Here is a 13,271-nt window from a genome sequence, read left to right as displayed (position 1 = left end):
TTATATTAGGAAATATTGTAAACATCTCGTAAACTGGGTGCCACTTTATTGATAACTAGGGGTACTTGTAGTGAAGGGTTTAATTTGACCCCCCGCACCCCCCCCCCCTTAAATTTTTTAGTTTAAAAAATTCCCCTACACATTGGTTTGCATTTATTATAAGCTGTTTACTGTACGTACACAAATATAATATCTGTTTGCAACTACATAATACATCGTATTATAGACAGCCTTATAAAGATGTTGAAATGAAAAATTCTACGATTAAGATCAGAGAAGCTAGTCCGTAGGGGCCGAAGGTTAACTAAACTTGTATAAAGCTTATGAATTTTATTTTGATATTCGTAGAAAACTGGCTTTAATATGATACATTACATGATTTTTTAGTATGGTCCAGAACCAGTTCTAATCTAGCGGATATTAATCGGTTTCTTGGCCATGCTTGAAAATTAAGGTGAATATTGAAGAATTTGATTAAGAAAATGATCCATTGAAACTTCGCTCTCATCCAACTTTGACAGAATCAGAAAATCCTCCAGCAACAGAAAAAACTCATTCCTGAAATATAAAAGTAGGTATACAATTTTTCGTGTTGTAGATTTTAAAGAAATTAAAAAAAAAAAAATTGGGGAAGGGGGGGTATTTGACCCCACTATTTTAATTTTAGTTTTAAAAAGAAAAAAATTTTTAGAGGGGGGTTATTTTTCATTTTTTGGGGGGGTAAGGGGTGTCCCACCCCCCAAGAAAATAGTTATAAACCTTCCCGGGACCTATGAGAAGCTACCCTAGAACCCGATCGGTTCAGCGGTTAGCGAGATCCTTCGCTACAAACAAACAGACATCGTTCTACTTTGTATTATAGATAGTGGTTGCGTCCCTAGCATCTAGGGGCTATATATTCGAAGGTATATGGAAGGGCAGAAAAATAGCCTAATGTCATACCTAGACTTACATATAAAAAAAATAAAATTTCTATAATTACTGAACCGGTTGATTTCTCCATTTATGGAAAGCTTCACATAGGTACCGTGATGGTTATTGGGTATTCTATTTTTAGATTTATATAGGTCCTAAAATAGTTTTAGGCTATTCACCTGCCATGCCCTGCCCTTTCGATTAGAGTCCCCAAAGGCCAGGGACGTATCGGCTAGTATAGTATATAGCAATAAAATATAGATTACTAGCGGCTTCGCCCCTAGCCTCTAGGTACTTTGCCCCAAGAGGTTTGATCAAACCAATTTTTCGTAATTTAGATTTTTAATTTTTTGGGGGGGGTTTGGGGTGTCCCACCCCTCAAGAAAATAGTTATAAACCTTCCCGGGACCTATGAGAAGCTACCCTGTAAAGGAGAACTCGATCGGTTCAGCGGTTAGCGAGATCCTTCGCTACAAACAAACAGACATCGTTCTACTTTGTATTATAGACTAACGGCTTCGCCCCTAGCCTCTAGAGGCTTTGCCCCAAGAGGTTTTTTCAAACCAATTTTTAGTAATTTAGATTTTAAAAAACAAATCTAAACAAAAAAATTTCTTTGGGGGGGGGAAATTTTTTTTACTTGGGGGGGGTAGTCGATCCCAATATTTTAATTTTAGTTTTAAAAAGAAAAAAAAATTTTGGGGGGGGGTTCGGGGTGTCCCAACCCCCAAGAAAATAGTTATAAACCTTCCCGGGACCTATGAGAAGCTACCCTGTAAAGGAGAACTCGATCGGTTCAGCGGTTAGCGAGATCCTTCGCTACAAACAAACAGACAGACAAACAAACAGACATCGTTCTACTTTGTATCATAGATAGATAAAATGTTGAGTTTTGCACTTTAGCTTGAAAGGAATTTTGTCAAAGCTGAAAGGAACTTTTATTTATACCCTTACCTCACATCAATGCACTTTTTCACTTTTTAAAATTTCACAAGATTTCATTCATTCTCACAGCGAAACAAAAAAGAATTTCACAATTTTCCTGTGTTCTTAAGTCATAATAGTTATTTATTGTATCGTATTATCAACAGCTTTCCGCGCATTTTAAAATGGAAAATAATAAGATTAAAACCAGCTTGGTAAGCCCGAAGTGGCGTAAGGCAAGGGCCAAGAAAACTGGTATTGATTTTATGATTTTTATTTTAATATTGGTGGAAAATGCTATGCATGATTTTTCAGCATGGCTGAGTACCGGTAATAATCCAGCTGATATTAACCAGTTTCGAAGCCATACTGAAAAATTAATTATTCATTTCTTTATTTGAAACTAGCCACTGTGGGCTAGAATTGAATCAAGACAAAAGTAAGTGCCGAGCTCTGGGACCTATATATGGTGATGAAAATAGACATAAAACCATAATTATTCCAGGTAAAACCAAAATATTTCAGCGGGGGCTTTTTGAGAAAATTAGACCACCAGCTAGGAGTTGCCGCATAATCATGACAAGAAAAGCAAATATTATTTATTTTAAATTTTGAACAACTTTGCTTTTATGAAGTCCTTCTTAAAACCTCTCTATGTATGATTTATTTTAGGCTGAATTTTCGTGACCTTTGCAAAGCAAGTGATTAAAATGGCCATTTATTAACTCCCTTCAGGAGTGGTTTTATGAAGAACTTTATAAAAGCAAAGTTGTTCAAAATTTAAAATAAATAATATTTGCTTTTCTTGTCATGATTATGCGTCAACTCCTAGCGGGTGAAAATTGAACTTGAAATTTTCAAATCTAATTTTCTCAAAAAGCCCCCGCTGAAATATTTTGGTTTTACCTGGAATCATCATAGTTTTATGTCTATTTTCACCATACATAGGTCCCAGGGCTCGGCACTTACTTTTGTCTTGATTCAATTCTAGCCCACAGTGTAGCGGCTTCGCCCCTAGCCTCTAGGGGCTTTGCCCCAAGAGGTAATTAAAAAAATAAGGTAGAACATGTGGTGGATCTTCATCTTCATCATATTATAATTATAAATCAAAAAAAAAAAATTTTGATCCTCATCTTCTTCAAACTGTATATCAATTATTCATAAAAAAAAAAATTTGGATCCTCATCTTCTTCAAACTGTATATCATCAACAACAAAAAAAAAAATGGGGGGGATTTTTTTGTTTTTTGGGGGGTTGGGGGTGTCCCACCCCCCAAGAAAATAGCTTAAAACCACCACAGGACCAATAGGTAGATACCCTGAAGAGTAGAATCCGATCGGTTTAGTGGTTACCAAGATCTTAAGGGACGGACGGACAGACAGACGGTCAGACGGACAGACAGACATCGTTCTACTTTGTATTATAGATGTTTGTGATTGTGCCTTACTTGAATTTTGACAAATTTTCTTTTTAAGCAAACTCAAATGAACAAAGTTTAATTAAATTTTTACTTTTAAATTAAAATTAGATAGGTTAAAGATACATATTCTACTAATATTTACTTTTATATTCATCTAAATAAAACAAGCCTAAGTTACAATAAGTGTATAATGTTATAATAAAAGTCCCAGGCTGACTAAACTGGTATTAATCTTATGATTTTTATTCCATTAATCTTGCATGAAATACGATGCTATACAAGTTATTTCAGTATGACTGAGAACCGGTTCTAATCTAGCGGATATTAATCGGTTTCAAACCTATACTGGAAAAAAATATTAACCTGTAATTAATTTGATTTTCTGATTGTTCTTCCCTGAATAGTAATTTTTCCTTTTCTCTCATTTCCTAAATAATGGCAAAAATTACAATTATTTTTCATTATATCCTTTTCTAATTCAAATACAACATGTTTGTTTCTTTAAACAGATGGATAACTGCAACAGTGCAGAACCGATGTGGTTCTCTTTTGCAATATAGATTTTTTTAATTCCAGGAAAGATTTATAATTATTTCGGGGGAGGGTGCCAATACCCTCCCAAGATAAATCGCCCCGAGAAAAAAATGCCTCTCCCAATTTGTTTACCTTTTTCTTTTTAAAGATAATTTTTATTCCCGTACCCCCTAGATGAGTATATGAGATTAGCCACTAGTAAATAATATGAAGTAATAATCTAAATATTAACCTGAGCTTCCCAGTCATCCTCACTGTTCAGCCTAGACCTCGACCCTCCATCCTGAGACGATAATTCAGAACCAGTTTCGGAAGGCACCATCTACAAAATTATAATTATTAGCAAGACATTATTGGGAATGAGACTTGAAAAATTTGCCAAAAGGACGTCCAAGCATTTTATTTTGCGCGAGTCAAAAACTATATAATGTGTGTGAAAGTCCCAACTTTGCGTGGCAATGAGTTGCGCATGTTTTGGGCCAATTCATTCCCCCTACTCGAACTATTAATGTCAAGCACCTGACTTAGCAGTAGTAGGAGACATTTGTAACGTCTTAAGTTATAATGCGGTATTGAGCCATGGTAACGGGATTTATGCTATTTACAAGGGAGATTTCATCTTTGTCTAATGCATGATGTAGACTTTACATTTTCCAGATTATGAAATAAAGTCTCTAAATAAACTTTATGATGTAGTAGTTTGTAAAAGTTAGTTATGTAATATTTGAAAGTTTAAAAGAAAAATATTAGCGAATCTTTCTTGATCAGATGATTGATTGGAAAGTTTCAACATTATGTGTAAAAAACTAAATTTTTGGAAAACTTGTTGAAACCATTAATTCATAGATTCTCCTCTTCTCTCTTTTTTTATTTTGAAGAAAAAAGTTTTTGTGAGACTGAGAAATCTTTTAGTTTGATTAAGTTAAAAAATACTCGTGACATTAACGTTTGATATTGCGTCCACTTGAAGTCATATTTAATTCCTATTATACAACATTGTACTAAAAAAGCTAATTATTGTCTCTTACGTCCTCATCAGTATAAATAGGGGAAATGTGCTTGCCCATGAACAGGAACAACTCAATACCATCCAATTAATTAGGACTTTCAGGCAAAAGTTTTTCAATTCCCCGTACCAATAGGCGTTCAATTCTTTAACATACTTAGTTAGTCGGTTTATCTGCAATATGCTCTGAAAAACATTTTTTAATCCAAAGCATTTTTAGGTTGTTATATAAGATAGATGGCTAAATTTTCCTGTGTATATTCTGCTGAAGAGAACAACTTCTACTCATTTACTCACATTTCTGTGTGGCTGTACACTGCTTCGCTGCTTTAATAATTTTTTTTTTTTTTTCATGTTATTCGCAAATTATGGGTGTTGTCATCCTTGTTACTATTGTACGTGATGAAACTAATATATGAAAATGTTTGATCTAAATTGTCACTTATCTAAATACTAAATTAGAAAATTAATTAAAGAAGCAATTTTAATTTTAATTGGGATAATGGATGTAGAATATATGGATATTGTGAGAGATTATCGCATATCCTGATAAATTTTTTATCCCAGCTGGCTAATGTACACCCACCCCATTATGACTTTATCTCATCCACACCATTGACAATGGAGGAACATTTTGACCAATTTCTGAGGACTTTACTAGCAATCTAAATTCCCCTGTCGCAATATCCACGTATTCTATATAATAATTCCTGGGATATTAACCTTGTTTTTGATATTTTACCAAAGTTTTCTACGCTTTTCCACCAGGACAAACAAAAGAAGTTTTAGTGGTTGGATAGTTTATGTGTGTGTTGTTTGTTTGTGTGTGTGTGTGCATTTTGTGTGTGTAAATATTTACAGAGAAGATGGTTACACACCAAGTTCGTCACTATTGCAATTCTTTCAAACAATAAACACAAATTTACTTGTTCACAAAAATCTGGCTAAATCCCAACCTAAACAGTATTTTCTATACTTGGATTTAGACTTTACAGGATTAGGTTGTAAAGGTAAAGTACTATATGTACTATTGTATTTTAACAAGGATGACAACATACATAAAAGTAAACCCCCATTAATTAGACTATATATATATATATATATATATATATTCTAACAAGTTTGACAAAATATGAGCGAAGCTCAGCAATTCAAACAGACAAACGAATATTGACAAATATAAAAAATACGTGTGAATCTATCCCCAATTTACTTGAATACAGGATGCTAAATACAGACTTTTGCTTACATGCTTACATTTAAGACTTTATCATAGGGATCCTTTGCTTATTATTAGGGGCAGACAGCTGCATTGGTGGGACTGAAGCTGTTGGTGGCTGAGGCTTACGGTGTTGGTGACTGTGTGCGGCTATATCAAAATAAAAGGTTGAAGCTAAGAGTAGCTGACGAAGCTGCGCAGCTGACAATTAACAGCAATAAAATTTGTTGGCCATCCAGGAGCCTTTTTTATACCTGTCCTGGTCTCTCACCATGATGAATAATATCCAGATACCAAATTCCTTCAATAAATCCAAAGAATAAGCGTTTCTGATACTCAACCTGATAAAAATTGGAAACAAAATTTTCAATTGTTACTTTATTTGAAATTTATTCCATAAACTACCAGATCTTTCAAATATAACCTTTGTAAAGTAGTAATCTTATTTTATTAAAAGATTTTGTTTTTTTATTGGTTAAATAATCTTATTTGTAAAATGTGGAAAAAAATCATTTCCTTATGAAAAAAATGAACGCGTGTAAAAATTTTCTAGTTTTTGTTGACACAAAAATTTTGCCAACACTCTCAACTCAACATTTGATAAATGCTTGACGGAAATTTGAGTCTTTACAAAATATGAAAATATATTTTTTTTCTCTATATTTTGTAGAGAATCTAAAAATGCTAGAAAGGAATAATTCACGACACCAAACCAGTGTGCAAATTTATTGCAAGTTCAAAAAGATCAAATTAGTCCTTTTTATGCATTTTAAAAAGATAATTTTATGTTTATGAATATTTCTAGTTTGTGAGTGGTTTTTGGAAAATTATAAAGTTTTTAATAGATTTTGTTCAAATTTTCCTCGAGTTCTGCGAGTGAGAAAAGTTTGTGTGTCCATCCCAAAGATATTGTACTGCTCAGAAAGGTTGCATGGTACAACTAAATATACAAGATTAGTTTGTGTGTCCATCCCAGAGATATTGTACTGCTCAGAAAGGTTGCATGGTACAACTAGATATACAAGATTAGTTTGTGTGTCCATCCCAGAGATATTGTACTACTCAGAAAGGTTGCATGGTACAACTAAATATACAAGATTAGTCTGTGTGTCCATCATAGAGATATTTACTGCTCAGAAAGGTTGCATGGTACAACTAAATATGCAAGATTAGATTGTGTGTCCATCATAGAGATATTGTACTACTCAGAAAGGTTGCATGGTACAACTAAATATGCAAGATTAGTCTGTGTGTCCATCATAGAGATATTGTACTACTCAGAAAGGTTGCATGGTACAACTAAATATACAAGATTAGTCTGTGTGTCCATCATAGAGATATTGTACTACTCAGAAAGGTTGCATGGTACAACTAAATATACAAGATTAGTCTGTGTGTCCATCATAGAGATATTGTACTGCTCAGAAAGGTTGCATGGTACAACTAAATATGCAAGATTAGTCTGTGTGTCCATCATAGAGATATTGTACTACTCAGAAAGGTTGCATGGTACAACTAAATATGCAAGATTAGTCTGTGTGTCCATCATAGAGATATTGTACTACTCAGAAAGGTTGCATGGTACAACTAAATATACAAGATTAGTCTGTGTGTCCATCATAGAGATATTGTACTGCTCAGAAAGGTTGCATGGTACAACTAAATATGCAAGATTAGTCTGTGTGTCCATCCCAGAGATATTGTACTGCTCAGAAAGGTTGCATGGTACAACTCATAGAGAAAAAAATAAAAGAGAGGAATCGAAGCAACTAGAAGACGAAAATAGGCAGTGGGCCTAGAGGCCTACTCAGCGCTGTTGCCGCGCTAAAATTTATTGCTATTCCACTACTTTTCAAATGGGAGGATTAAAAATTATTAAAAAAAATATTTTTTTACTTTTTACTATTTCCATATTTAGGGCAAGAATATTAGATTAGATATTTTCGTTTTAATGTTTTAATTAAAAATTACATAGAATTTTATTTTTATTTTAAAAAATTTGTTCATGAAAGATGAATCCTTCTATTTCTAAAAAGGGGGAAATTTTTTTCATAATGAACATTTAGCTGATTCTGACCGCCCACGGCTGTTTGCTAAATATCGCTTTTCTTTTTATTCACATTATTATTTATGATTGACTTTACAAAAAGCCCTGGGCGGTTTTTGATTTTCGTCTGCTTCTAAATTTAGGGATGGGGAAGTAGTATTTTACCATGAAAAAGGGGTGAGTATTCATCCTCTTATCCTTTTTCCTTATGGTACAACTAAATATGCAAGATTAGTCTGTGTGTCCATCCCAGAGATATTGTACTACTCAGAAAGGTTGCATGGTACAACTAAATATACAAGATTAGTCTGTGTGTCCATCATAGAGATATTGTACTGCTCAGAAAGGTTGCATGGTACAACTAAATATGCAAGATTAGTCTGTGTGTCCATCATAGAGATATTGTACTACTCAGAAAGGTTGCATGGTACAACTAAATATGCAAGATTAGTCTGTGTGTCCATCATAGAGATATTGTACTACTCAGAAAGGTTGCATGGTACAACTAAATATACAAGATTAGTCTGTGTGTCCATCATATAGATATTGTACTGCTCAGAAAGGTTGCATGGTACAACTAAATATGCAAGATTAGTCTGTGTGTCCATCCCAGAGATATTGTACTGCTCAGAAAGGTTGCATGGTACAACTCATAGAGAAAAAAATAAAAGAGAGGAATCGAAGCAACTAGAAGACGAAAATAGGCAGTGGGCCTAGAGGCCTACTCAGCGCTGTTGCCGCGCTAAAATTTATTGCTATTCCACTACTTTTCAAATGGGAGGATTAAAAATTATTAAAAAAAATATTTTTTTACTTTTTACTATTTCCATATTTAGGGCAAGAATATTAGATTAGATATTTTCGTTTTAATGTTTTAATTAAAAATTACATAGAATTTTATTTTTATTTTAAAAAATTTGTTCATGAAAGATGAATCCTTCTATTTCTAAAAAGGGGGAAATTTTTTTCATAATGAACATTCAGCTGATTCTGACCGCCCACGGCTGTTTGCTAAATATCGCTTTTCTTTTTATTCACATTATTATTTATGATTGACTTTACAAAAAGCCCTGGGCGGTTTTTGATTTTCGTCTGCTTCTAAATTTAGGGATGGGGAAGTAGTATTTTACCATGAAAAAGGGGTGAGTATTCATCCTCTTATCCTTTTTCCTTATGGTACAACTAAATATGCAAGATTAGTCTGTGTGTCCATCCCAGAGATATTGTACTACTCAGAAAGGTTGCATGGTACAACTAAATATACAAGATTAGTCTGTGTGTCCATCATAGAGATATTGTACTGCTCAGAAAGGTTGCATGGTACAACTAAATATGCAAGATTAGTCTGTGTGTCCATCATAGAGATATTGTACTACTCAGAAAGGTTGCATGGTACAACTAAATATGCAAGATTAGTCTGTGTGTCCATCATAGAGATATTGTACTACTCAGAAAGGTTGCATGGTACAACTAAATATACAAGATTAGTCTGTGTGTCCATCATAGAGATATTGTACTGCTCAGAAAGGTTGCATGGTACAACTAAATATACAAGATTAGTTTTCATTAAAATTAAAATTGGGATTAATTAATGATTTTTATTTTAATATTCCTAATATTCAACGAAAATTGTTTATAATACGATGCATTACATAATTTATCAGTATGGCTGAGAACCGGTTCTAAGCCGGCGAATATAAATCGAATTGGAAAACATACTGTAAATTATTTAGAAATTGAATATCCGAAGGAAAAAGACGATGATATAGACATGATATGCTTAATTTCCTATAGAAGACAGACTCACATACATTCCAATACTTTGTTCCATGTAAATAGAAAAGAGTAAGGAGTTATTAAATGTTCTTTACAAATAATTAAATTGAAACTAACCTTAAGTAAGCTATCCATGTGTTCTCTTCGAATAATTGAGGGTAGTGATGTAAAGGTAAAGGAGAGAAGATCAATTACAAGACTAAAATATAGAGAAAAAATCTTTATAATGAAGTAAAAGGAGCTCTATATGTGTGTATGTTTGTCTGTGTGTACCGAAGGATCTCGCTAACCACTGAACCTCTAAGGTTCTCCTTTACAGGGTAACTTCTCATAAGTCCAAGGAAGGGTTATAGCTATTTTGGGAGAGGGTTACACAACCCTTCCAAGAGAAATCACAAAAAAATAACTCACCCAATTTAGCGGCGAAAAGATATTTTTTTTGGTAAACAGCTGATTTTAACATAGAATGAAAAGAAAACAGTTTACGTGCCCCTAGAGTAACCGCTAGTAATATGCATTACAGTTAGTATAAATTCTATCTGAAAATAAAACTTTTAAAGTAAAATATGTAAATTGAGAAATGGTCAGGGGAATTCCGTAAACATATATTAAAATCTGCAAATATACATTTGTTTTTGAAAAGCAAAATTAATTATTTTCTGTGTAAATAAAAATCATTGAAGCTTGAATTCAACAGAAAGTTAATAAATTTACCTTGAGACTCTACTAGACTGAAAGTCAATAAACTTGACCTCCAAAGGAACATTGTTCTGATCATGTTTGAAGAAAATATTTGACCACCACAGGTCACCGTGACAGATTACAGTGAAGTCAGGGTTAGGCTGTACCATCTCCATCTAAATTACTTCCATATTAAACCACTAGAGGACACTATGACAGATTACAATAAAGTCAGGGTTAGGCTGTACCATCTCCATCTAAATTAGTTCCATATTAAACCACTAGAGGACACTATGACAGATTACAGTAAAGTCAGGGTTAGGCTGTACCATCTCCTTCTAAATTAGTTCCATACTAAACCACTAGAGGACACTATGACAGATTACAGTGAAGTCAGGGTTAGGCTGTGCCATCTCCATCTAAATTAGTTCCATATTAAACCACTAGAGGACACTATGACAGATTACAGTAAAGTCAGGGTTAGGCTGTACCATCTCCTTCTAAATTAGTTCCATACTAAACCACTAGAGGACACTATGACAGATTACAGTGAAGTCAGGGTTAGGCTGTACCAGCTCCATCTAAATTACTTCCATATTAAACCACTAGAGGATACTATGACAGATTACAGTGAAGTCAGGATTAGGCTGTACCATCTCTATCTAAATTAGTTCCATACTAAACCACTAGAGGACACTATGACAGATTACAGTGAAGTCAGGGTTAGGCTGTACCATCTCCATCTAAATTACTTCCATATTAAACCACTAGAGGACACTATGACAGATTACAGTAAAGTCAGGGTTACGCTGTACCATCTCCATCTAAATTAGTTCCATATTAAACCACTAGAGGTCGCCATGACAGATTACAGTAAAGTCAGAATTAGGCTGTACCATCTCCATCTAGATTAGTTCCACATTAACCACTAGATTACACCAATGGATATTTCAGTAATGTAATAATTTGGTTTTACAATATCCAAACAAAGTTTAACATTATAAAAAACAATTGAATAATCTGACATAATATCTCTATGCCAGATCTTCAAAGTTTATAATTTGATATTTTATAGTTGCACAATATTTGATATTTACATTGTCAAAAGAAATACTCTACTTTATGCAGGTTTAACATTTAATATTAGGTAATTTAATTCTTTACATCATTCAGCGTTTATTATATAATAATTGAAGTCAGTTGCAAGCAAGTAAACATTTTCAATCAATAGTTACTTTGAATCTCTACAGAAAGAAAACAAAGTTCTGAAAATGCAAATCATATTGTTTTTAAATACTAAAAGTTTACTAATTCAAATACTTTACCTAATAGCGGCGAGGTTCTCTTTGACTTTAATTTATCGTCCCTTTAAATTGAATTTAAGGGTATTTTAGATTCATTAACATCTAAGGCTTATTTACCATAGAGATATGTTGCGACTCAAAAGCACCCCCCCCCCCCCCCAACTCTTGGTATTAAAGTTACGCGCCATACATAGGAGCACTTTGTACCATTAGTCATCTATCCTTAATTATATAATCTATTAGAGATATTTCTCACCTGAATTTCATGAAAATTTTTGGCCAGGGTAACAAACCAAGGATAGCAGACTGAATATTCAGAGTTTGTGCGCAAGAGCTCGGCTAGACTGGCTAATATTGGCGTCAAGGTTCTGAAACAGGTTTACATTTATCTGAATGAAGATTACTTTTGTTTTTGTCAAAAAGAGATTTTAAGAAATGGCGTTTATCTAAGTTATAAAATAGACAAAAGGCTTATGCTTTTAGTATTGTTACTTTACATAAAGTATATCCATCATAACTGAAAAAAGGGTCACTTATACATATTGGGTAATTCAAAAGTCACTTTATTACCTCCTGTATCTTGTCTGTATATAGTATATAGAATCTAATTTTATTATCTATATGCAATTTCTCTTGTATCCTGTCTGTATATAGAATTTAATTTTATTACCTATTTGTAAATTCTCTTGTATCCTATCTGTATATACAGCATGACCCTCGAAAAAGTATTTTTAAGCATCTGCAGCCTATATTTCTCAATAAAATATTAAAAGATTCATATGTACTTGTTCTCTATAATTTTCTACATCAAAGGATATCAAAATATTTTTCTTACATCAATTAACAGCCGAGATTTTTAAAGCCAAAGTTTGGAAAAAGTGCTTGAGAAACTGGATATTGCTAAATATTTCTTAGTTTTTTATTAGTATATTACTTTTTATCAACCAGTTAAAAAACAAATAAGAAAGAAGAGCAAGTTTACAATTGATACATTTTTTATTGCATTAAAAAACGTTACTTTTACATATAAAAAACTACTTTTCAAATTTTACTGAATACATTTTTCATATAACCATTTTTCTTCAAATCTTATGCTATCTCCCACTTATTAATATGACCTTAAATAAACCCCTCCCCAATTTATGCTCATTACCGTAAGGATTAGCACCACCTTTACCAATAAATTACGCCCACTCATCAAATTAATCTAAGACACATAAAAATCATTTCAATTGAATTGTTAAATGTTTAATAAAAGTTTGTAGCTGTAACTTTTTTGGTTTTTTAACTTATTTTGATAAAATAAAAAGTGTTTGATTTCTGTTTATGTAAACTTTCAATTTGCTACTATTTTTTATAGGATTTCTTTCTGTAAGGGTGTTTTTGCAATTTACACTAATCTAAAAATGCCTTTTAGAGCAAGTGAAAAAAGTGATTTCACTATG

At 33.0% G+C, this 13,271-nt stretch overlaps 1 protein-coding gene across 1 annotated transcript in view; it reads right to left on the bottom strand.

Annotated features, from left to right (window-relative positions):
- Positions 1-102: 102 nt before the first annotated feature.
- Positions 103-13,271, bottom strand: part of LOC145327148 (uncharacterized) — a 39,018-nt gene continuing 25,849 nt past the window's right edge. Inside the window, exons 16-23 of the mRNA XM_080170717.1 lie at positions 12,083-12,194; positions 10,556-10,698; positions 9,959-10,040; positions 6,883-6,958; positions 6,273-6,361; positions 4,026-4,115; positions 3,623-3,687; positions 103-558 (exon numbers count right to left, since the gene is read on the bottom strand). Coding sequence (XP_080026843.1) covers positions 450-558; positions 3,623-3,687; positions 4,026-4,115; positions 6,273-6,361; positions 6,883-6,958; positions 9,959-10,040; positions 10,556-10,698; positions 12,083-12,194 — 766 coding nt within the window. The 3' untranslated portion in view covers positions 103-449. The remainder of the gene's footprint in view (positions 559-3,622; positions 3,688-4,025; positions 4,116-6,272; positions 6,362-6,882; positions 6,959-9,958; positions 10,041-10,555; positions 10,699-12,082; positions 12,195-13,271) is intronic.

This window comes from Acartia tonsa, chromosome 1 (assembly GCF_053477335.1).
Source record: "Acartia tonsa isolate MP-2025a chromosome 1, ASM5347733v1, whole genome shotgun sequence".
NCBI classification, from domain to species: Eukaryota; Metazoa; Arthropoda; class Copepoda; order Calanoida; family Acartiidae; genus Acartia; species Acartia tonsa.
Note: the sequence above shows the minus strand (reverse complement) of the source record. Positions and strands in the feature narration are given on the sequence as shown.